At 46.4% G+C, this 25,652-nt stretch overlaps 1 protein-coding gene and 1 long non-coding RNA gene across 7 annotated transcripts in view; one reads left to right on the top strand and one right to left on the bottom strand.

Moving 5' to 3' along the window:
* Nucleotides 1-2,414: 2,414 nt before the first annotated feature.
* LOC109314309 lies at nucleotides 2,415-6,611 on the top strand. The gene is made up of 2 exons (XR_002102264.1): nucleotides 2,415-3,470; nucleotides 3,772-6,611. It is a non-coding gene; the product is annotated as an uncharacterized LOC109314309 (long non-coding RNA).
* An 8,875-nt stretch (nucleotides 6,612-15,486) lies between these two features.
* Nucleotides 15,487-25,652, bottom strand: part of EIF4G3 (eukaryotic translation initiation factor 4 gamma 3) — a 133,100-nt gene continuing 122,934 nt past the window's right edge. For all 6 annotated transcript variants that reach the window (XM_019541399.1, XM_019541400.1, XM_019541401.1 and 3 more), the window contains 5 exons: nucleotides 24,047-24,145; nucleotides 22,884-23,030; nucleotides 21,423-21,504; nucleotides 19,266-19,412; nucleotides 15,487-17,565 (listed from right to left, as the gene is read on the bottom strand). In XM_019541399.1, the coding sequence (XP_019396944.1) occupies nucleotides 17,384-17,565; nucleotides 19,266-19,412; nucleotides 21,423-21,504; nucleotides 22,884-23,030; nucleotides 24,047-24,145 (657 nt within the window). In that variant the 3' untranslated portion in view covers nucleotides 15,487-17,383. The remainder of the gene's footprint in view (nucleotides 17,566-19,265; nucleotides 19,413-21,422; nucleotides 21,505-22,883; nucleotides 23,031-24,046; nucleotides 24,146-25,652) is intronic.

Raw genomic sequence — 25,652 nt, 5'->3', positions numbered from 1 at the left:
GCGGGGGCGCGGCCACCCGCGCCGCAGCCAATGGTGGCCCGCGAGCATTTTTCAAACGCCAGCCTCAGCACCTCGGGCGGGAAAGCAGCGAACCGCCCACCAATCGCCGCCGCCGCCGCGGGCGCACGCGCGCCGCCGCGGCCAATCAGTGCCCGGCAGCGATTGCGCAGGCGCGGCACCGCCCCCCTCCGCCGTTCGGTCTTGACAAACAAAAACATACGGGGAGGGGGCGGGGCCGAACGTGGAGGGACGGGGCCCCTCCCCCAGCCTCGGTCTCGTGCGCGCCTGCGCGGTGAGGCTGCCTCCCTCTCGGGCAGGCCCTGCCCCTTTCCGTGAGGTATTAACTCTGAAACCTACCGAGGGCTCGAGGGAGGGCGCTGCGAGCTGCGAGCCAGGTCCCGTTTCACATCCGGTCATCATCCCCACGCCACTTCCAGGTGATTTGTGCAGGAGTAACAATAAACTGATGAACTCAGTATGAAGAATAACCGTGCATTTCCGTCCTATTTGAATGAAAAGGTCCAGTTTTGCCACGGCCCCGACGCTTTCTAATGCTGGTATGACTAGTGCGTCTGTAGAGGGGAAATGTGGTTAAGCTGCTCTGCCTGGCACCTGGCCCTCGGAGGTTAGCTCCCGTCTCATTTCTCGCTTCTCTGTTGTCATTTGCATTCCCACAGCCGCAAACAGCTCTCATCACCGTTGCTGCGGAACGAGGGCGCGCTGGAGGCCAACGGCGTGTGCTGCGGGGGGGCAACAGGCCCACGTCACTTCATTTTTCATAAATTGTCTTGCACGTAAAATCCCAAATGTTCCACCAGGAGTTCGAGTCACGCCAGGTGGCGAGGCAGTTGCAGTGGGTTTTGGGGACGTGCTGAGCTCCTTGTGAGGTTGTCACCTCCCATAAGCACCGTGCAAACACCTACGCAAGATACAAACCCAGAGATTGCAACAACAGCCTTTTCCCATCTATTTAGTTGATCTAATGAAAGATGATCACATTTACTCAAAGAACCTTTTCTGCCTTCGTCCTTAGACCAAAAGGGCTATAATCAGCACCCCCGAGATTTAAATAGAAACCCAGGGTGTCAAAACCATGCTGACTTGCTGCGGTCTCTCACTTCTTTGAAAACAGAAGAATTGCTCTAATGTTTTTACATAATCAAAAGATGAGTGAAAACAAAGAGCTTGCATTTTTAAAGAGGTGCTTTGAGCATATCTACCCTGCTTATTGCTCTGTTCCTTCTTGCTTCCTGTGCTTTGTCCGGGGGTGCAGGTCGCAGCCGTGCTGGTGTAAGGACATAGGCAGACACGGTTCTTTAGGTAAATCTGATATCTTTTATTAGACCAACTTAAGTAGTTGCAGGCTTTCGAGTTTAAATACCCTTCATCCAGTAAGAGCACGCACCAACTGTAGATGCCTCCTCAACCTGACAAAGGGTATTTAAATCCGAAAGCTCGCAAAGAAGTCTTCCAACTATCTGAGTTGGTCTAATAAAAGATATCAGATTTACCCAAAGAACCGTGTCTGCCTATGTGCTTTGTCCAGGCACTTGGGAACTGTGTTATAATTTACCCACAGCAAACTCCCTGCCTCCGAAAACTGAAGACCCACCAGCCTTGTTAAATGTTCCCAGGGATACTTTTCGTTGATTCTGGATCCACTGGCCCACATTACACACTTTCAAGCATTCCAGGGCAGACGTTTGCTATTTAGGTGGAATGTTTAAACCTTTGTTTAGGAGCGCACATGCTTTCTGTGCCACACAGAGAAAAACAATCATCATACAAAAGTGTCAGCAAATTTCATTATATGCAACACATACCGTTGGGATTGTTGTCCTCACTCAAGATAGCTGCTAAAGGATGTTTTCAGTCAAGTGACACCTCTTTCCAGCTCAGTGATCTTCCTGTTGTAAGCTGGAAATTGTTTCCTGTCAGGCAATATGCCTACAAGTTCCTGCTTGCAGGAGATGTCTAGGGTTTTTTGTTTTTAAATGTGCTGGGCCTCAGGCTGCTGCCAGAGAGGCCACAGTGTGTTAAATTTCCTCCCTGTGGTTCTGCTGCCTGAAGTAAGGAGCGTGGCTGACAGGCAAGCAGACTTGCAACCTATCCTGGTATTTCTCGGGTAACCTTAATTTTTCTTTCGGCTGCATAATGTTCAGCCAGTCTAGGTCACAAGATGAAAATTGGGGCCTGGAATCACACTTGAGACCTGTGAACCAGCCCTATGTTGTGCCTTCAAGGCTGCTTTTAGCAAAGCAGTTATGCTACAGTGGGATGTGCCACTTCTGTGCAAAATGTCATGAAATTAGGATGTTAACTGATCCTGGGAGGCAATTGATTAATTCAAGTATAAATACTTCAGTACAGGGAGTTCCAGGCCTTAGCCCATTTGCCCCTGACCATGACTGGGCTCTGAGCACATTAAGAAAAGCTGACGCTCGATTTTGTTGGTGTGATCTTCCTTCACGCCGATCTCACGCCCAAGTTCTGTTGCTTTCTTCCTCTTTTTTGCCCTTGTGTTCCCGGTTTGCTCTTCTTTCATAGGTCACATCTGAATTTCCTCCCAGGCCTGCCCACAGTTGGTCCTTTTTATCACAATACACTTCCTACAGGCTGTCCCTTCTCTCCAGCTTCGTTTTCCCAGGTGACATAGAACTAAAACGTTCTAGTCCCAGCTGCCAACAGACCTTCCAGTTCTAATTCGCATTCCCAACTGCTGTGGAACCTTCCTGTCCCAAGTGCCACAAAAACAGACAGTCCCAACAATTTTGACATTTCCTTATCCCAGCAGCTGTGGGCCCTTCTGGGTGCAATCACTTGTCCAGCCTGCCTGTCGTTTCTATCTTTACCTATCCAGCATTTCAGTCCAACTGGCTGCAGACCTTTGCTGCCATCTAAGCTACAGGCCTAGAAACCTCCCATACCCCAAAAGAGTGCTTAGTGCTGCGACAGATCACACTAAAGGGATGGGGAATGGGATGATGGAAAAATCAAAGTTATGTTAATCTATGGGAGCAGGTCACAGAAGCCCCTGCATTGGAGCATTTACCAGGTGCCATAAAGCTAGAGTTTTGCTGCAGATCCTACCTAGTCTTTGCCTACAGAGAGGACAAAGTCTTCATTCATCTTCCTTCCCTGATATCCCTTCTTCAAGATGGCTGCTTTAGCAATACATTGCCTGCATGATGGCAGTGCAGACCAATGTGCATTGCTCCACCCATTCGACCTCTTTTCTCCCAGCCTGTGGTGCCTGCCCTCCCCCAAAGAGCTCTTAATGATATGACAACACAGCAGCAGTAGAGACTTTGTCTTGCCACCAAGGCAATGAGCACCCGTCCGTCTGCTCCTCCTCTGCACACATCGACTCTGGAAATGAGCTGGTGAAGACAGACACCCTAGGAGTGCCCTAAGCTGCTGCTCTGGACAATGCCAGAAGCCCAGCATGCTCATGCCACTTCATTTCCCAGGTTAACCTGGGCAGAGCAGGAGTGGGTGGGTTGGACATATTGTCTGAGCTGCAAGACTGAGCTGTTGCTACATCATATGTCCTGTCTGCCTCATCCAGCGTAGCAGCCTCCTACACCCCATTAGCTGCACTGCTTCATATTGCTGGATATTTTTATGTTTATTTTAAGTGAAAATAAAGCCTGTGCAGCTGCCAGAGAAGCCCTTTCACCTTCCTGCCTAAATGGGGCCTCATCAGGGTGGGGGAAGTAACAGGAAGGAGAGAAGAGCAAAAAAGGAATATATCCTTCCTTTATTTTATAGTGGAATCTGCAGACTGAAGACAAATTGGGAAAAAAGGTGAATTTCTACATCTGCCCTCCCTCTCCAAAAGTTCTTCTTCCCTCACTAGCCTTCTAACAAGTCTTTGTGTAAAATCCCTTGCCTGCCTTGCCACCTGAGCTCAGCACTGACCCTGCCAAGATCCAGGCAGGGGAATGAGACTGAAAAGGAAAATGCTTTTGTTGATTTTTCCCCCTTTATCTCAAAACCAACATGCAAGCCCTGCAGGGGAGCAGTGAACCCAACACATTCCCCAGCTACAGCCATATCATTGGGATCCTGTCTGGCCCCAGGGGTATAATTGGCCTGGAGACCTCTCGGGAAAGCACCAGGCCCGATTCCCGCAGCTGTGCACCAGCTGGAGTCACTGAGCACAGTGCTGTGAGGTCAAAATGCTGCCACACTACAATGCAGGGTAACATTGCCTTTGACTTTACACAAAGAAGGGGAAAAGCCAACCACAACTCACTGGAAAAACTGAACTGGTAACTCAGTGGGCAGTGCTCGCTCATACTAAGGAGTGTTGGGCCAGGCTCTTGGCTGAAACAAGGCCATGAACTTTTGGAGTCAGTAACGATCACTGGTTTCTTTTCACAAGATTCAGGGTGTTAACCTTACTGCCAAATTCCAGTTAGGTCCTTTCCTTCCCTCTCTCTAAACTCCCACTGTGAGGTACATTAGTTCACTTTATGTCTTAAAGTCTTGCCTGATATTGCTATGTGCAGCTTTGTCTTGTTCCATCCCAGAGGCAGCTGCATCTTAGTAATAAATGGACTGATCTCTAGACCTCTCACCTATGTCACAGATCTGTTGTGAAGTTTAATTAGTGCATATAAGCAATGAGGTTTAAAACTCATGGTCAAATGATGCTGCAAAAGGGCTTGGGCATTATTATTATGATCGCTGGGGATCAAGCTGTGCACATGCTAACGTGAGAAATGTCACCTAGAGGTATTTTTTACCATCTGTGGATTTTGTTAGTAACAATAGCTAATTCCCCTTCCAGCTCAACTTCTCTTTGCTTGATTTTCAGATTGACTCAAAAACTGCAGAGGACAGAAAATTCAACATGATAAGCCGGGGCTTTATTTATTTTTCATGTCTAGGTTGCAAATGTCACAGTGTGGTTATCAGAGCTGGCTTTAAGTGTGTACCTCTTGTAACACCGCACAGGGCCCTGTACTTTAAGGGACCCCTGCACCTTTAGAGCACCTATTTTAAAGACTTTATCAGTAATATTGAACACAACAGTGCACATCTGGGAGGTGGGATTGAGTGGGGGGGGAGGGGGAGGATCCGCAGAGCCCCGTCCTGGGCCCTGTATTGTTTAACGTCTTCATTACTGATTCGGAGGATGGGATCGAGTGCACACTTAGAAGATTTGAAGATGATACCAAGCTGGATGGAGTTGCATTTGTTGTGGAGTATAGGGCCAGGATTTAGATTGACCTTGATAAACTCGAAAAATGGTTGGACATCAACTAAATTAAATCTAACAAGGACAAGTGCAAAGTCCTTCTCTTGTGATGCAACAATTGCACGCACAAATACAGGCTCGGGAAATGACCAGCTAATTTGCGGCACTGCAGAGAAGGACCTGGAGGTTGACCATATGCTGAAGATGAGCCAAAAACTTTTGCAAAAGTGTTCTCTTGTTGCAAACAAGAAAAACAACAGTGGATTGGGTTTATTAATAGAAGTGTCACTTACAAATCAAGGGAAGTGATTTTTCCATTTTATTCAGCACTGGCCAGGTCCTGCCAGAAGTACTGTTCCCATACTTCAAGGAAAATGTGGACAGACTAGTCCAACGGAGACCACTGAAAATGAGGTGTAGGAAACATGACCTACAAAGAAAGGCTGGAAGAACTAGGATTATTTAGCCTGGAGAAGAGAAGATAGAAAGGAGATTTGATAACAGGATGACAAATGTCAAAAGCAGAGATGGTGCAGGGGTTGGGCCAGATGACCCTTGACATCCCTTCCAGCCCTCTGGTCCTGTGATTCATTTGAAAGGAAGGGTTTCCAAAGGCCAATGGATTAACACCACCTCAGGAACCCAGCAGGACTGTATCTACATGATCTGGAACACTAAGTAGGAGAACAACAGCCAGAGTGGACCAAAACCACGGTGTGTATAACACAGTATCCTGGTTGCAGTGGTCACTTCTGGCCTGATTTTTCCACTCTTAACCTGCTTGATTCATCATTTAAATTGGGACAACTCATGGGCAGGTATTCACCGTGAATGAGAGCTACATAGTTGGGTTTTTAATGGCCTCTAATCAGGTGGGCTATTCAATATACTCTTTTCAAGCGGGGCTTAGTCTCCAGGGCCTGGCACCTCTTGGAGCCATTTACACCGGTGGAAAAAGCTGCTGTATCACTATCGTAGTATTTTGCCCCCAGTTTGCTTCGTCAGGGTGGAACACTTCTATTTGGACATGGTAGCATTTTAGATCAGTGTAAATGACTACAGGAATTAGGCCCGTTGAGTCCTGTGGCAGATGATGATGCTTTTCACACGGTTGTGCCCTGGCTCATGAGTTTTTAATGCTTACATCACCTTGAATATAAAAGGAAAAACATACACTTTCAGCCTCTTATGAACTCTGCCCTGCAGAACTTCCCAGGGAGAAGGTCAGTCCCTCCGCTCTTGTCTCCCAATCACCTGCACAGTCCAGCAAAGTTTACCACCAAACTGGCAGCTTGATTTTTCCCATGATGAAGATGATACGGCATTTCAAAATTCCCACTTCCCTCTTTCTTCTTCCAAAGCTTGTAGGTGAAACCTGTAATGTGTAACACTCCTTCTAGAAAATGAAAACAAAGTCAACAAGATATGTGGGAAGTTGGGGCTAAGAAGGAACACTTTTCACTGGAAGCAGTGTTGAGGAATAGAGAACTAGGTGCAAAAAATAATAAAATTGCAGGCAGTGGCCCTGCCACACTGCAGGAAAGCAACAGGTCAGAACTATTCCAGTAACCTTTTTATTTGAATCATAACCTTGCTGCTTTCTAGTAATGAAGCAGCTAGAACTGGCATTGGGAGGCCACTTGGCTGGAGGCTGTGATTTCTCATAGGAAGGAAGTTGTCTTCCGTCCATTATTAATACTGCTCTGCATTCACATGACAATTTATATTACGCAAAGCAGGAAAGTGAAAGACTTGGGCCCCGTCTGCTCTTGAGGAGTCAAAGCCCATTGGCTCCCCATCTCCTGCTGGAGCAGAGTCTTTTTCTACGGCTCGGTGTTCCAGCAGTTAGTAGGTGGGGTTGGGAGCTGTTCTGTTTTGCTCATTTGCTTTGCTCTTCAAGCCAAATGCTGTTTGCATTCAAATTGATTAGCAGCAGGCTGCAGCCCAGAGTGTATAGTAACAGCTTCCCTTGCTCTGCAGAGGTAAGAATTTATTATTGGCAGCGCCCACTGGCAGAGATGCTTTAAGAGCTACAAAAACTAATTTTTCCCTGTAGTGTTTGCACAGTTTGTCACTTAGCTCAGCAGCTTGTGCAGCACATCCATGACATTGCTGGATTCTTGCCTGCAGCAGAAAAGAGCTAACATTTCTCACTGACTCTGCAGCCTTAATAGAGCAGATTTCTGCCAGCAGTCCTTGCCACAAAGACATAAAAATGCACCTACGGGTTGGACAGGAGTTAAAAGTGGTCTTTGGCTTCAGCCCTTTCATGAGGTTCACTGAGTGACTTGCCAGACCCCGCTTGCACCCCTGCAAACTGCCTGCCAATCTCTGCACTCTGTAGGGTAGAATCATGCTTTGTGATTGGCTACAATGACTGCTGGGTAGGTTACCTCTAAAAGCTGCCAGTCTCCAGACCGTGCAAGGGTTGGATTTAAGACAGGCCACAGCAAATTGTTGAAGACTCCAGACACCACATTTTGAGAATGAACTGCTGCGGTCTGGACAGAGTTGAGAGAGCATTTCAGATCCCTGAGGAAGGATCAGGTGGGAAGGGGGAGAGCTCGTGAAGCTGGAGAATGAGGGCACACAGAGCCATCTCAGCTTGAGCTGCATATGACTTTCCTTGGGACTTTGGGAGATCAGAAGAGCAGGAGGGAAACAAATAACCGTGCTCTATTCTTTGCAGAAGGAAACTGTAGATTGATTCACGTGAAGGTCAATCACCCTGAAGAGTAGCAGGGATGAAGACTCTTCCCCACCCTATAGCACAAGGGATGAGCTGATTCACTGCCATGTGAAGGATGCAGTTCTCTGTGCAGATCCTCTCATGTTGAAAGTACCTTTAGTGTTCCTGGGAAAGGGATATGACGTGGAAGAAATGCTCCCTGAGAACCATGGATGAGAAGAGGAGGGGAGGTCCTCCTTGGTAAGGTGCTTTGAGAGCTACCAAGGAACAGCGCTGCATGACAAGGTTAGTGTTGGTCAATGGGGGATCTTTGTAGCCACGTTTCCAGGATGTGGAGCCTTTGTTGCGTCATGCCCTCAGCCGTGGCTGCTGCACATGAAGAGGAAGCAGGGCTAATGAACAAGAATGAGGCACAGTGTTTCTCATGGCAACAAGATGGCAGCTGGGGGAGGCTGTGGAGTATTTTTCAAGTAGGACCTTCCATACAGGGCAAGCAGAAGGGTCACACTCCTGGCTCCTCCTAGAAGGGAGGTATTGCTGCACATTCAGTCCCAGGGTGCTGGTCCCTAGGATTGTCCTTGTCTGAATTAGTTAGTGATGCCTTAGTAGGGCCTGGGCAGCACGACCAGCCTGTAGGACAAATGAAACCAGCCTTGTAAAGATGGAGACCCACTGCAGTCTCTGAACTCTGCAAAGCCAGGAATAAGCGAAAGCATAAACAGGCAAGGACTGTGCTTTTGCTGTTGCAGAATAAGGTATTTCATAACAGATATTCCAGAAAAAGGACTGTGGGAGAAGGATTATTTTTGCTAAAAGTCACTTTTGTCCAGCACAATTAGCGTGGCTTTTATTTAGAGTCCAGGCAAACAGCTTTTCTGGGATGATTTATCATGCAGGAATGGCCCCGATCAGTTTTCCCATGTAGGCAAGCCCTAACTGAACCCATTTGACAAGGCTAGCGACGTCCTTTTTATAACACTCCTTTATACACTGATATTCTATGAGACTTCATTCTAACATGAGGCATCTCAGCCTGCTTTGATGAACAGCGGGGTGCAGCAGCCCGGTTCCACCCTCCTTTCACAACATGCTGAGGAAGGAGAAGCCTGCGACAGGTAAGAATCCCCTCTGTGGTCAGTGGGGTGAGGTAGCCAAATTGGGTGCACATTACAGGGAAAGGGGATTAGCGAAGTGTGTACCAGCAAGGATCATGAGTACTGTATGACTGTCCAACTGAATACAGGCATGCAGAGGTTCTGCCACTTCCCAGCTTGGATGCCATCTCACAGATCACACCTTCTCTTCCACCTGCAACCTCACAGTATTCCTATAAGAACTACAACAATTGTCTATCTGGAAAAAATCCATTAGAAAAGCACTGAATATATTGTTAGCATTTATCCATCCTTTTCATGCAATTTAGCAGCTGGAAACAGGGAAGAGGAACCAATGCTGTATGGCCAGCTGACTTTCCATGGATCACAGTCCGAGTCATTTCAGCAAGCCACTATGTTATTTGGTGGTAACTAGTGCTCATTGAAAAGAGAGGAAAAATTGAAGGAGATCACTGGGAATTTTCCCAAGTAGTTGTAGGAAATCAACTCACTTTTTCAGGATCATTACACAGGCAGACCTGCGTTGATCAACACAGCAAAACAGGGCATGAAAACTTGGTGTAATTATACCTGGCAGCTGTAAAGGGGCCTGGCCACTAGGCACAGCAGGGGAGAGGCACTCCAAAGCAGCAGCTTAGTGCCTGCAGCTGCACTTGGGCCCTGTCTGTCCTAAGCCAGGTCTCCCAGCTCCTGCTATTCTTCAGGTTTCTGGCCTGCTCCTGACCTCAGCACCTGACTAGGATTTTTAGATCTTGGCCCCTGGCCTGGTTTCTGCCCCAGATGCTCAGGATCCTGACCTCTAGCTCGGGCTCACTCTGCCTCTGCTCTTGGTTCCCCCTGGCTTGGATGCTTGGTTTAACCATTGCTTCACTGGATCATCAACACCTCAGTTGCTTACAGCAGCAAAGGAGAACACAGGCTCAGCTCTGACATCAGGCCTTCTACAGCCCCAGCTTGAGTGCCTCGAGCAACATTAAATCATTGATCAACACGTCAGCATCTGGCCCCTCAAGTAGGCTGCTATGTTAGCACCTCTTGGAGGATGCTGTTTGCCTGGAGTCACTGTTTGGCAAGGCTGGGGTCACAGGGCACTGGTTGGCAAATGTTGCTGCTAGTCCCTTGTAAAATCTACCATTTTTTTTTGCTGTTTCCATAAGAGCAACAATTCCTTTCCATGCCCACATATTGTCTATTAATGATGGTACCTTATCTTGTATGGGTTTCAGAATACAGTAGGATCATCTCAGTCACAAGCAAGCACGGTTCAGCCAGGTCAGAACAGAGCTCAGAAGAACTCAAGTTGAAGCTGGAGAAGCTTCAAAATCTTGCTGGACCCAGTGTTTGATGTGCCCTGGCTGAGGCTCCATAGGAACCATGGGGGCAGATGGAAAGAGGCTCCGCTTCCTAGCAGAGTCCACAGCCAAGGAGAGTTCTTGTAGGAGTTCAGGGAACAGAACAGCTCTTAATGGGCTCACACAGTTTTTGTTATCTCAGATATTGTATTCAACATTTGCTGAGCTTGATGCGGGCCTGGGCTTGGCTTGGCTGTGTAGGTTCCTTTACAAGTCTTGAGGCGACAAGTTTCTCCCCCCTGAGACAGAGGTGGGCATGATATGCTGGTCAAGTGCAGTGCAAGACACTATATCAGCTGGTCCACCTGGACTTGTCATCTTGATGAGTAGGTAACATATGCAAGAGAGAGGATCCTGGTATGCTCTGATTATGGGCATACTGAGAGCAAAGCCATCCGAACCTGTGAAATCAATCCACCATCCATTGCAAAGTTTGCTGCTGGTGCTGTTCTATAGTGAGCTGCCTTGATCCTCGTGACAATCCAATCACCAGTCTCAGGGACCGTTGCCACTGATATTTACACTTCCGTTTAATGTAGTAGGGGGAACAGAAACACCCACTGCTCTGGCAGTAGGCTGCCATCTTAAATCTGGGATTGCATTTAAACACATTTAAGACACTCTGCATGCAGAAAAAGATCTGGATTTTCTTCCTTTCATTTCCAAAAACAAAGTGGTCAGCAGGCTTGGAATCCAAAGCTCTCAGGTTGTAGATGCAGTACCTACACAGACATGCTTCTCTACCCTGTCTGTGACTAATTTTTTACCTTAAATCAGCTCAAATCAAATTGGTACCAAAGATGGTGGCAGTTTTGTAGTCTCCTGAATAGGCTGCTGCCTGTGAAAGATTGCAGTACTCCAGTATATTAAGCTGCCCAAACCCTGATGGGGAAAGCATTAACCCAAGTGACATCATTGCCTATCACACAGGTTAAAGTAGCCATATTATACAGCAGCACTGGTGGTCTCCCATTAAATTCAGCAGTCAGGATTGCAGCCACACTGGAGCAGCAGTGGGATTAACTAAATTAAACACATTTGCCAAATAGCAAAACACGGGTTAACTGGACAAAATGTAGTCTGTGGTAATGGCAGACAGGCATTAACATCCCAGATCCTCCAGAGGAAGAATGAAGGCAGTCGGTTGGCTTGGCTAGGCCTGATCCGTCTAGAGTTGTACTGATACAATCAGAGGCGATTTGTTTTACAGATTGTGTTTGAATGGAGCAACTCTGCTTGTAGACACTCTCATATTGGTCTCTAACTTTTGCAACCAGTTTGCAGCTGATGAGTGCACCCACACAAATAGCTTGTTTAATTAGACCAGCTCAAGTCAAACCAGATCAGCTTGTGTCGATAAGGACTTAATTTCCTCTGAGCACAGGGTTCTAACAACAGGCATTTCACATGGGATAGGGAATCAATCTTACAAGATGCCCAGCTCTTGCTGACAGCAAAGCATATGGGTTGTCCCTTTGCTTCAAGGGAAGTGCTCACTCATTTCAAGTTAAGCAGATGGATAACTGGTTTGGTGCATAGAGACCAGATACTGGGCTGAGGCCAGGATCTGGCCAGACAGGGGCCTTGGTAACTACATCTCAAATCCACAAAGGTATTTACATGCCAAACTCCTACTGATGTTCTACTGAAACCAAACACCGCTTCAGCTGTATGCATTTGACTTCATTTGGGCTGGTTAATAAGTTGCAACATTGGGAATTTAAAACTAGTTGTATGATCTGAACCGGTAGCCAAACAAGAGTTAGGTGCCTCAATACCTCTGTAGATCTGGGCCTACGCATGCACCCCAGACACTCCTATTCAAATCAGCAGAGAGGCCCCATAGTTTTATGGCACTTGCGTGCCCCCTCCTAGGTGTCTATACTTTTACTCTCGTTGACTTCAGCAGAGGGTAAATGCAAAATTTGGTGCCAGTTTTTTCATCAGCAGTTTGTTGTGTTCTTTGGGGTCGGTGCCACCAATGCCAGTAACAAAGCAGGGTCAGGAAACATTTCAGGCCTTTATAAATGACATTATTTTTTCCTTAATTGAGAAATCTGACTGAACTAACCTTTGCCTTTCCAGAAAACTATGTCTCATAGCATTGGCCTCCTGCTTGCCCCAAAGCCAGCCCCAGCCACCACTCACCAGCCTGTCATACAGCGGTCTCCAGGATGTGTTCCAAGCTGTCTCGTCTGCACGGCATTCTCATCCTAAGCTGATTTTTCTTCAAATCCGCCACTATAGCCACACAAACAGGGATCACACCCACTCGGACTGGGAGAACTGGCACCTTCCTTATTAATTTATGGCAATTACAAAGTTAAGCATATCCATTTTTTTGTGAATGCATCCTTCTCCCTACACCTACTGCTCTGTCATTTACCTTCCTAAATAGTCAGTTCCTTCTGTGTTATGTCTGTATAGCACCTAAACTATGAAAGCCCAAGTCCTCACTGTAATAGTAAGTTCTGTACTTGAACACGGTAAGTCACGCACAAGGAATTTAGAATTGGCCACAATTAACAGTGTCTGTCTTTTTCCTTATGGTTGCTCTTTATGCATAGGCATTACAATACAAACCTCCGTTACGCGACCACTTTTTGTTTGTACGACCATTCAGCTCACCAAATGGACGATGCTCCCTCAATGAACAGCTCTTCAGCACTGTTCAGCATGTAGCTGCAAGCCTTATTCTACACTATTCCAAGGGATAAAGGTCAGAAATACCCCTGCTCATTATCCAGTTTGGGACTCCAAGGACCTTCAGAGCAGTTGATGTTATGCAGCATTCCTGGATCCCAGCTTGAGTTCTGAGCACTTAAAACTAATGCAAATTTGATTCCAAGGTTTACGTTTGGCATCCAAAATAAGAACTGCACAAGTAGCAAGAACCCAGGAAATGCCTGGTTTAAGGGACTTGCCCAGCATCCCTATGGATTGTAGTGCAGAGCTGCCTTAATCGTGACACCAACCTTTCTCTGAAGTCTCCTGCCTCCTTCCATACACACCTTCTGCAACAGCTCTGTTGACTCCAAAAGCCTAGATTTATTCCCCAAGCACCATTTACCTGTGCAGTAAAGATGGGGGAGGAGGGCAAGGTAGGGAAGACTGGAAAAATAGTATTAAAGACTACATCTAAATGCATTTGCCTCAGGGGTCTTCACCAAAATTGCACAGCCGATCCGAGTCTTGGCATTTAGCTTTCAGAGTGCTTGACTCTGTAACCATAACCTCAACATGTAATTTCCTGTCTTAAAAAACCAGAAACTACATCCTATGGGATCACACCGATACCCACTGGTAGGGCTGGAACCTGTAGATCCACGGCACAGATCACTCCCCTTTGAGCTGAGAACAGTAGAAGGTTGTCACCCCCTTGTAGACCAGCAGTAGAGAGGGATATGATGCACGTTGTCAGCCGGTTTGACAGAATGGTGACTGGGGAATTTGGGGGTCCATTCCAGGCTCTGGGGACAGCCTGCCCTAGTCACAGACCTCTACATCCAAGCTCCCTGCACGCCTGATCTCATGGCTTTGTGCCCCAGTTCTTCCCTGACTCCTTCCCAGTCCTAGTCTCACTAACTCTAGCCAGTCCCAGTTTTCTCTCTCACCCAGCCATTTCCAGTCTCCCCAGATGGCTCTTCATCTAGTTTCAGAACTCTTCTCACCCACCTCAGTGATTAGTTCCAGTCTCCTCCGCAGGTACCAATCCCTGTCCCACCTCTCGATGGCAGGATCTATTTTCTTCTACACCACCCACCCTCCCTCAGCATTAACTATCTCAGTCCAGCTTACACATGAACTTGCAGTGACTTAATTAAACCAGTCTAGTCAGACCTGTGCAGTCTCCTGTATAGTCCCTACGCTGCCTGCAAACCAGCAGGGGATTGAGAAAATAGTGGAGGACCCATCTTGCTCTCAGCTTGTGTCCAGAGCTACAGTGGGTCACAGCAGCCAGGAACAACAATTACAGGGAACATCTTGCTCAGCCCCTGCAGTCCTGGGTTGGACCATGCCCAGTACCAAGAATCACCTGCCAAGTGCTAACAATAGTCCTCCAGGCAGGGAAAGAGTGAGCTTAAAGCTTTGGCCAAATGAAGGCAAGTTTGGGGGGAACAACAAAAGATTGCCCAATATCAAGTCCCTGTTCCAGAGCACAGAGGTGCAAGAGCATCTCAATGACCTGTCAGTTATTCCACCTCCTTTAATCCAATGAGTCAAGCTTCCCCGGCCAATTTAGGTGCTAGAAACCTTGTCCCCCTTTGGTCAAGGTGATTCATACGTGCATCACGTTGCTAAAAGAAAACCTTGCCCATGCTTCAGAAGCTCTTACAAACCCACCTAAGCAGGCTGTGACCAATTTCCTGGGGCAATTTCACAAGGCACGTGTATAGCAGAATGCCTCAAGAGTCTACTGCACTAGTTTTCAACCTTCTTTCATTTGCGGACCCTTAAAACATTTCAAGTGGAGGTGCAGACCCTTCTGAATTCTAAGCGTGGGTATTCACATACTTTTGATTGATCTGTCATCTTTGGCAGATCGCTTGGACGTACAGCCTGCAGACCACAGGTTGAAAACCACTGGGCTACCTGAATGCCAGACATTTGGCTGCATTAACTCTCTCAGCCCAGCTTACACATGAATTTGCAGTGACTTAATTAAACCAGTCTAGTCAGACCTGTGCAGTCTTCTGTACAGATAGCTGTAGTTTAGTTTTAGAGTGATTATTCCAAAAGAGTGACAGATTTCAATTGGGTTTCCTATGGTGCCCATCAGCAGACTGGTGGACACAGGTCCCTGGCCTGGAGAGCTGGAGGGGGTGTGCAGAAGCTGCTCTAAGGTGCTGAGAATCAGGGATGACCATCTCTAAGGCAAGCAGGCATGCAAAGGGCAAGTCATGTTTTAACAAAACACCAGAGGCAAGTTTTTTATTGTTACTAAAAACCAGTGCTCTAGTGTTTTAGGCCAGGGCCTCGCCAACTTTGATCGTATAGACCATGTGCTAAGAGACACTGCGTCACTGACACCTCCCGCTCCAGCCACGCTCGGACACATCCTCCCTCCTGCTGGTGACCAAATGCAATCCCTATACAAGTAAAGCAATTATTTCCACGTAGAAGTGAGATTAGAAAAGCAATCATGTATTTGCATGTGATTTAGCAGCTGGAAAGAAACAGCACCGTGTGCCCTGCCAGCACCCCACAGCCCCCCACCAAGCACTCCACAGGTCATTTATGGTCCGGGGACCACAGTTCACACACCACGTTTTAGGGCTTCCCAAGCTTGCAGACTGTATCACGGTCGACACTTCTTCACAGTGAGAGCCAGCAGGTCATCTTTGGTTGCTCAAGTGAGACACGCGCAGCTCAGTTTTGAGGACGGTACTCTGTATGGCACCAGGGCACGCTGGCGTCATCCTCGCACAGAGCTAGCACGCACTCCCGACATTAACCACTGTTAATCTGTGCCAGAGAAGCCAGGGCCCAGGCTTCCTTTGGGCAGAGCTGGGAAGAGCACTGTACCACTCACAGCACTCCATTCACCTCTTTTGTGTAATGCAGTAGGTCGCTTTCTTTTTTCATTCCTGCGGGTCTCTGGGTTTCTTAAACACAGCATGGCAACTGACAGATGCAAAGGACTGTGGTGGTAGCTGGGTGGTAATGGAGGTACAGGCCATTGAGAAGGAATGTCATTTATCTGTTTGAAAGGCGACAACCTGTTGAGAGAGCTAGTACTATGACAAATCACCAGCAAATGCCAGCGTTCCCAAGTCGCAGGACACGCTGGGGTCACACAGCTGCACAACTGAGCCGGGAGCGCTAATGAATGCCCCACGGGTCATCTCCCAGCCTAACGCTGGTGCATTTGAAACCAGGCACACCTACATTTGCTAGCTGCTCATTGCCATGAAAAGGTTTCTCAGGCAGCAGGCCCCTAGTTATGGCAAATGCTCTCCCCCTCTTTTGGTAGACACACATACAGACACGCGCGGGATGTATGCAGACCAGGATCCAGAATCTACACTGCGCTGAAGCCAGCCCTGCTCAGGGCCCGTGCACATTCAGAGCTGTCAAAAGGAGAAGTCGCGTTACTTTCTTTAAACTTGCAATGTTTGTCTTTATTTTGTTCTTTATATTTTGAAAGTGAAAAGAAATAGTATTGAGTCAATTTCTTTCGTTTTTTAAATATTTGTTCTATGTATTTACAAGCCTTAAAGTTGCTCTAAAGGTTTTGAAAGTATCACTAGTACTTTTTTTCCCCCCAGGGTAGCACTGTTTTGAACGAGTTATTTTTCGGAGCGCTCTGGTCCACAGCGGTTTTCTCAAATGCATTTCCTCCTGTTCCAAAGTTATGTACGTTTGATTACTATTTTTTCTTTTTAATTTCTGAAGCAAGCGGAGAGGCAGGCAGAAAAATCTGATGACAATTAAAAAAAAAATTGATCTCTTCCTCACCTAGCTTACCCCAAACCCCCTTGAAAGTTTTGTCTATCTACCATGCTTTGAAACAAAACTGAGGTGCATCTGAAGGGGAGGGACATTTATTTTTCTGCTTTTTTTCTTCTATTATACAATTTGTTTACAGAAACTGCAAATTTAAAAATTACACTGGCATTTGCAGTCCTTAAAATAATAAATTAAAAGTTTTCAACTGTTTTTTTTTTATTTTTTGCTAAACAGACCTGTTTTTTAAGTATGAGTCCTTGCTTAAAAAGAAAAGGAAAAAAAAAAGATTAAAACAAAAATATTTTCTATAAATAATACATGTGTTTTGGTTTAGTGCTCCCGCCCTCAGGTTTGAAGTTTACTTATTTTTTTTTCAAGTACCTTATTTTCTCCATGATCACCTTTGTGTTTATCTATTGTTTCCTCTCCCACTCGTGCATGTGTGGGGGAAGGGGGGGGGGGTTCTGCGCGAGAATTGGCCTTGCTGCACTGTGATTGGCGAAGACGTGAAACTTTTTAAAAAAATACTTAAATTGTTTCTTTGTTTGCTTTGTTTTCTGTATTTTAAGTTTTAATTATCCTCTGATTCCTCTTCCGCCTCCCGTAACCACGTGAAGAACGCGGTGACTGATTTCAGTGCTACTCCTTTCCCGTTCTGCTCCGCCGGGTCCTTGCTGCTTTCCCACTTGTAGAAGGCATCCTCTGATATTACCTCCTCGTCATACAGGCAATCGAAAAACATCCGCAACAAATCTGCAAGGGGGACAACATCCGTTTAGTAGCGCACAGTAGCTGGAAGCCAAGGAAAGAGATGGATAATTACCAGTCTCTCAATAAAAGGGGCCTTTGAGATGAAAAGTGAGGAAGCAAGTACAGGGAATCTCTACTGATAGCAGTTGCGTCCTGATCATTTGTGCCAGAAGGGTTCAAATCTGTGGCTGCTGCAGCTGCCATACCAAGAACCGTTTTGTTTTTTTTTAAACTGACAATCTGCAAACTTTGGATGGACAACCAAACTTTTTTACATAAGGGACAAAAATGCACACTTGATTTGTGTAGTTCGTTATCACAGAAGTGCTTTGATGCCCTCCCCCACATCCCCGGAAGCCAGGGGCTTTTAAAAATTCTCAGTATCGCAAAGCAGCAATTTGCAGTGTTCGGTCGCAGCCACGTTCTGCTGCAGTTTTGTAAAGCAAAACCCGTCCTCTAGCAGTGAGAGCTGAAGCCTCCCTGGGCCCAGGAACATACAAAGCTGAGCCCAGAGAGAGAGAATCCATCCACCTCCCTCACCGAGTAATCACCTGCCTATGTCCCTAGAAACTGTGCCAGGTGCCAGCTGCTCTCCCCCAAATAAACTCTCCCTCAGTGCAATAAGCAGGAGAGGAAGGGCGGCATCTCCCCAACCCCCTGCTATGCAACGTCTCCACTCTGCCAAATCAGTGTGCTCCCTCACGAGCGGCCTCCTGACCGTTCCTTCTCCTGCAGGAGGTGGGAGAGAGATGCCTGCACTGCTGGGAATGGGCCCTGAGTAGCCCCCCTTTGCTGCAGCTGCTGCCCCCTGACCTTTACAGCCTGGCCATATATTTCTGGATGACTGGCAAACCAATAGCATGTGGGGCAGCCATGTACCTCAGTGCCCACAGAACATGCTGTGTGACATACTGCACTGACAGGCACCAGCACGCTTCCATGGGTGATCCACCCTGAGCCTCCTCGTTTCACCAGTCTTACAATGCTGACACCATCAACCAGCTGTGCGCTACAACACAGGCACCTGCTGCAGGGTTTGATCATACCCTGCTCATCACCCACATGGCTAGAGCGATGGCTACCAATACTGGCATGAGCACAGAGAGAAATGAAAGGCACTGGGATGTTCGGTCGTGCTCTGCCCATTCCTCTCTGAGACTCCCTCACCATCCCAGTTTCTCTTCCAAATACCTGAATGTCACAGCCATAAAAAGCCGCGTTCCGCATCGTGTCTTTGAACTATCACGGATTTTGGACAGGACTGGCAATCTGTCCCACTCAGTCCAAGATCCTGTATACATCTATGGCACAACGTATAAACGCACTGACAGTTAAGGGAGCTGTCACACCCCAAAACTGGCTGGGCATCTTGGGTGTAAGCACAGGACTTTAGTTTTCTCTCACTCCACATCACGGATTACTCTCTCATTGAGTGCTTGTAACAGAAGCAGCCAGAGATGATCTCCTTCAGCCAGGAGCTTGGGGAACAGCTTTGCTCTCAAGTCATGAAATGGGTAACCAGGTGCTATAACATCTCAGATATCACCAGACTGACTACCTGCCACCATCCCTTAAGACCAACCCAAATGGTTCAATTCCCTGTTCGGGAAGAACACAACCTTTATCACGCTGTATCTGAACCCTAGGTGTACATCTGGCAACTTTCCCTCTCATTTTTCAAATCCTCGACAGAAAATACTTACTAGGAGGTTGATCAAGTTTTACTATTGATGCTTGTAGTGCATAAAGTGCTTGTAGTTCCTTCTCTGTATCTGAGTCTAGGTACTTGAGTAAGATCGGCACTCTCTGTTTGATAACAGCAGTGTCCACACGGAAGCTAGAAGAGTCCGCTAGAGAAGAGAGAAGAACTAGAGTTACCTTTGCTGGATGTGAGGCAAGGGGAAGGTTTTCCATCACCTTTATTTATTCAGGACACTAGATGGGAAATGGAAGCTAGGTGGTCTCTGAACGTGGGCTCTCTCCCCAACAGGAGTGTGTACACTGTTTCTTGGAAGTCCCCAAATCCAAACAACACCTTCAGAGACAGAGTCATTTGTTCTGCCAGACCCCTACGCAGATTTTGTGTATGTACAACAAAACTGCAATCACCTCAGCTAACTATTGTAAAGCATTTGAGGATTCAAACCTCTTAAGAACACAGAGGCAAGGGCTGAATTCTTACCTCTGGCTATGAGGTTTCCAGAAGTCACTACAAACACCCGTTCTTTCAAAAGCAAACACAGGAATTGAAACCAGAATCAGAAGTCAAAAAAAAAATCTAAGCATATAACAGTTGGTTAAGACGTCCACAAAAAGGACTTTGCAGGCAGCTATTTATGCAAAGAGTTCTAAAAATTGTCCACTCCAATTCTCACATGCCACAGCCACAAAAGAGAGGACAAAGCTGAAGCACTCTACCATATGGAAAAAACACTCAGCTGCTTTCAGGCAGCATCCCCAGAGAGCACGATTTAGAGAGCTTTACCTCGGTAAAACAGAATGAAATAAAAAATAGACAGAGGTAGTCCAGAAAATGGTAACAGAAGACATTACTGATTTCTGCAGAGCACAGGCTGAGCAGGAACCAGCATAGTCATTCTAAGATCTTGCTGCATCTGGACTTTAACGCTAGGTGGCACCAAAAAGATTTACTCTTCCAGGGAAAAAAGGAGCCCTGGATTTTTCCTCCCTCTCAAATCCATTCCACAGAGAGAAGAAATCCAGTTGTACTCCTTCCTAGAGCAGACACTTTAAAAAAAGAGAACCGTTTTTTAAAGCCCTGAGGCCATGTGGGCATTTCCGTCCCTGACCATGGAACACAGCAGCTGCTACACTCACATGGTCCCTGTTCCTTAAATGGGGGGTCACTACAGTATTTAGACCACACCACTTTCTTTTTCTCTAGCCTCACACTTTGAAGGTAAAACTCTGCAGTCTTCCTGCTCTGCAGATCCTTGAAAACCTCAGCAAAGATTTCACATCCAATATACAGGAGAAAAGGCAGAGCTGCTTGAAAAGAAAACAGAGTAACTAAAAACAAGAACCGTATCTACAGAATGAGACCAGGGACCAAGTCCTGCTGCCTCGTGAATGTGGTTGTCACTTGTACAGCTGGAACCACAAATGGGAATTTTATAAGCGCTTTTTTTTTTTTGGTCTTGCCAGATGCCAGTAGTAAAATTACAGCGATTGAAGGGACTGACCAGATGTTTTCACTGGCCAGCAGCACTTAACAAAAACACCCCAGAGGGTCTGATGTTCTCATTTTTTTTTACTCCAGAGCCCACACTTCCCTTGCAGTTATAATAGCAGTTGCCATTACCGTGGGGAAGTTACTGCTTAATGCATATTCAAATAATTGCTTTAAGTGGCCTTTCCAAAGAAAAGATTCCCTTCAAATATAAAACCCCTGCTAGTACTCGACAGACGAGATGATTTCTTTTCCATTATAACCCATGGCTCCGGCTCGCGTGTGGGAACCTGAGATGATACAATAGGTCTGCACGCTCAGCATGGCAGGGGTGGAAAACAGCTGTCAGTTAAGCCTGGAAAATTAACAAACTGCAATTTGATACAAGTGGCAGTGTATGCTTTAGAGGCCCGGGGCACTGCAGGCCAGGATGTGAGGGGTCCAGGCAGATCTGCGCTGAAGGAACTGCCATGCCCTGCTGCCGTCTGGCACTTGCCAGTGGTATCAATATCTCAAATTCTGCAACTTGGGACCAAAACCTTAATGTGCATCCAGTTTTGAAATTCAGCGTTAAAGGGAAAAAAATAAGCTACTAAAACACAAGCATCTCCAAATTAATTCTTCCCATATTTGATGATTTTGTCTAGTGGTTACCTTGACAGTTACTTACCTATAATAGCTGCTTTACAAACTGCTGTCATTAAAGCTCTAAGGAATGTAGGTGAACTCATCTGGCTTTCATCTAGATTAGCCTGAAACCAAGAGTAAACGGACCAGTTAAATGCACACTTGTGCACACCAGTGTTTCCAAAATCCACTGCTTAATTTGGCACCAAGCACAAATTCAGCAAAATGTGCTGCAGTAGGAATCCAATTCATCCCCCACGTAAGAGAATTAATCTTCCCCTTAAACCTCTTGAAAATAGCTTTGCTATGTCAACATACACCAACAGAGCTCTTGTGAGCACAGTACAATGTCTGAACGAAGCCCATCCACTAGTCATTCTGCCAGATGCATTCTCAAGTAATAACAATACTTAGTACAAATTCAACACTTCATGTTTTCAAAAGTGCTCTGTATTTCGTGACCAATGAATCTACACAATTCCCCTGCAAAGAGAATCTTATCCTCATCATACAGACAGGAGCTCACAGAATGGCTAACAACAGAGAGCCCAGGAAGGGCCAGGACCAGGACTGACCTGCTCCTAGGTTTTACTGCACTAGATGGTGCTTACTCTAAAACAGGAGAAAAATGACACATTTCTAGGGACACCAACAGGTACAGCCAAAAAAGTACAGCAGAACGGGGTGTTCACACTCCTGGGTCCAGAACGTGGGTCAGACGGGGCCTGCACGCAGGCGCCCCATTGCTAACAGCTTGGGAGGGGTTCCACTGTGGCACGGTCCTGCAAACACTGGGCTTGTGTTGGGGCGATGCAGAGGTTGTGTCACAAAGAACCAACATCCCATTTTACCCCTGAGCTGGGGAAGAGACTAGAACGGTGCGTCTGGTTTTAGAGTGGCACTGCTTCTTGGAAAAAAATGGTTTTCAGGGTGAAAAATGATGCACTTAACAGGCAATCAGCAAATAACAGGTCAATTTTTTTTCCAGATTTCTTTACGTTTTATTTTCTCTTTACAAATTATGATTAGTGAACGTTGACTTCACAACAAAAACTATCTTGGTGTCTTTTGGGTAGCACAGGACTGGAACAAATTAACCTTTTTATCTGTGATCTTTGGCTGTGCCAAACCATGCTGCACCTTACTGTTACAAAGCTCCTACTGGGAAAGCATTTAAGATGTCAGGCCATGAGTGGGTGTGTCACCAAAAGGTAATGCAGTCTTCTGAACTGAAAGCTTGGAAGCGGGCACCAATACAACTGCTCTGCACCCCATCCACAGATGAACATATAGCGGATCCAAACGTCTGTCTAGTTCCATGAAGAATGAAAACTGCAACCTAGACGAGTTGCTTTGTGAAAGTGTCTAAATACAGTGGCTGGGCACACAGGGGAAAAACAGGAAGGTGTGCCAACATGTGGAGCTGACTCTGGAGGGTGTGATCATGTTCCCAAAAAGATGGTCAATACAATGTGAGCAGGGAGGGTGAAAATGGTCTTTATACCTCTACCCAGTCAAAGATCTGTTCATCGTTTGTCTTGTCCTCAATAATGAGTTTCTCTAGCTGTTTGTTTAGCTCTTCAGCAGAGAGATCTTTCTCTGAAAGTGCTTCTGAGGAACTGGAACAGTCAGACTCTGTGAAGTCCAACTTCTGCAACAGGAGATGTTGTATAATGAGAAACTATTCAAAATACTTTTCTACATTGTATCAAGCCGAAAGCAAAAGAACAAGCTGCATTTTACTGTTTTACAATATTTACAAATGAAAGTGAGTTATTACAATTGTTTACAAGTTCTCTTTCATTCCAAAGAATTATAAAGCAACTCACGAGTCACAGCGACATGCAAGCTATGCACATGAATTCATCTAGCAAAGAAATGCAGTCACCCGAAGGGAAAGATATCCAACACTTGACAATACTTTAGCCCATCAAGTGAAGCAGTGTACACTGTTCAACGGGAACCACATGGAGCTTGAATGCAGTTACCAGAGCCGGAATTCCTTCAGGCAGCACAAACTAACACCCTGCTCTGGCAAGCCACGTGCAAGTCCTATGATGATCACTAGTTCCCAGCTCTCGGTTCTATATTTCAGTCCCTCCACAAAGCAGGATCGAAGCAATGTCCCTGCACTGACTCAAAGGAAGAGTGCCCACCTGCGTCACTGCCAGCACCACAGCCAGGCATTCCCCCGGTAGCCTCCATCAACTGGGGACTCAGCTCGGCATGCACAGCCCAATGGAATCAAAACTCAAAGTGGGAGGTTAAGTCACCCTCATGATTTATTCCACTCCCTTCACAGAGTTTAATCCTCAATTGAACTGTCCACTCTGTCTTCTCATTGCCTCAATATCATGCCTGTAACTCCCTTTCAAAGACATAAGCCAGCTGGTCACAAATCAGCAGGCAGTGCACTTGGGACATTAGAGGATGCTTCCTTTCCTTTCTGAAATCACAGACAAAGGTGTTACTCTAATCTAAATCTAATCCGAACGTACAAAGTACTTCATCTTCATTTTTCTCTCTGCTGACATGTCAGGATAGGAAAGAACTGCACAAGTATGACCACGTGCCAGAAATCAGCAGACCAAATTCATCCCCTGCCAGGCACATCTTGTACAAAGGCAGCACAGAGCTGTGTCTGAGTGGAGACTGCTCCCAATTTACCTGCTCCATGAGAAAGGTGTGTATGTCCTCCCCTTCTGGTAAATAGTCCTTCCAACTGAGGCCAGCCTCCCTCCATAAGGCTCCCACTTTCTTATGGCTCTACAATACAAAGCAGTTGGTTCAGTTTTTAAAACTGGAAAGAAACAGCACAAGTTTAAAACAAACTGGAGTGGTGCAGCTGCATGAAGAGAAATACGTAATTGCTCTGCCTCACCACAGGTTGCCTATCCATACCCAAAAGGTTTCTGGAAGCCCATGCAGGAGCGTTGCAATACCCTAACTTCTACAGGCACATGTAAATGCAGCTGAACGAACAGGGAGTTTTCAATATGTTTAACCAAAGATGATTTCCATTACAATAAAGGGACCAACAGACAGAGCAAGGCACAAGTACAGAGGATACAGAACTGAAGGTCAGATGACTTGGAGTCTATTTCGCAGTTCTGCTACTCCTTTGCCCTCTGATGCCAGAGAAATCACTTTTCCTTCCACCCCTCTAAATTAATACAACTGGAGCATATCATTTCTGAAAAGTCATTTGCAATTGTGCGGACATTTTCTACACGTGTCATAAAAACCATGTGCACCTACTAGGCTTCATACCTGCCCTTTCAGAAATCTCCAGTTTTGATATGCCAACTAATATTAGTGATAATGCTAATGATGATATTCATAGTAATTATCGTATTTACTCTCATACTACGCTCTTTCCTGCCCAGGCAGGGGGTTGGACTTGATGATCTGCTGAGGTCCCTTCTGACCCTAGAATCTATGAATCTACACCTTTCCCCTTGCATTAGCCTCCCAAATTTGTCTTAAACAGGGAAGAGGATTTTTCTTTGCTGGAACAGAAGCAGGGTGGAATAGAGAGCAGTGTCCATATGCTCCCAAGGGCTGCTGCTTCCCTCTGGCCCCAGCAAGCAAGAGACGAAGTCCTATGTAAACCCTCCCACTGTAATCTGTGCCTGAAGCTGTACTGGAGCTGGCTCAGGGCACGTGGGCTGTGGCCTGCAGTCTGTAGTATCCCGATGAGGCTTGTGGCGTGGAAACAACACTGTTATTTACAGGAGCTTATAAAAAGAACTAGTTACAGTAAAGAAGGAATAGTCTTGCTATTACCCTCGCAGGGGTCCAGGGCCTCAGCTTGTTGCTGTCCTGTCACACCAGGAAGTTCCTGATGCTGCACCCAAAGTGTCTCCTGGGGGCTACACTTCCAGGACACACTGTGTTCCAGGAGGACTAACTACGTCACACAGTCGGCCACCACTCTGGAAAAAATCTTTTTTCTCTACATTTTGCCTTCCAAAAACAAAGTGCACGCCTGCTCTGGAGGGGTGCGGTATGCAGGAAGATATGGTATCTGTATCTCTTCCTCAAAGCCGCCTATCCAAGGCTCTCTGGATTTGCTAACATTAATGAATTTGGCTTCACAGCGCCCAGGCACCTTGATAAAAGTGCCTGGTTTTCACAGGGAGATGACAGAGGCTCTGGAAGCTGTGTGTTCTTAGCATATTTTTAGAATCAGACCTCCGATTTGGATGATTAATATATATTCCAACATCTAACTGTACACACCCAGGTCTGCAAATTCTGGCCTACGTGACTT

This window comes from Crocodylus porosus, unplaced genomic scaffold (genome assembly GCF_001723895.1).
Source record: "Crocodylus porosus isolate Cpor-Errol unplaced genomic scaffold, CroPor_comp1, whole genome shotgun sequence".
In the NCBI taxonomy this organism is placed as follows: Eukaryota; Metazoa; Chordata; order Crocodylia; family Crocodylidae; genus Crocodylus; species Crocodylus porosus.
This window is presented reverse-complemented; position numbering and strand designations above follow the sequence as displayed.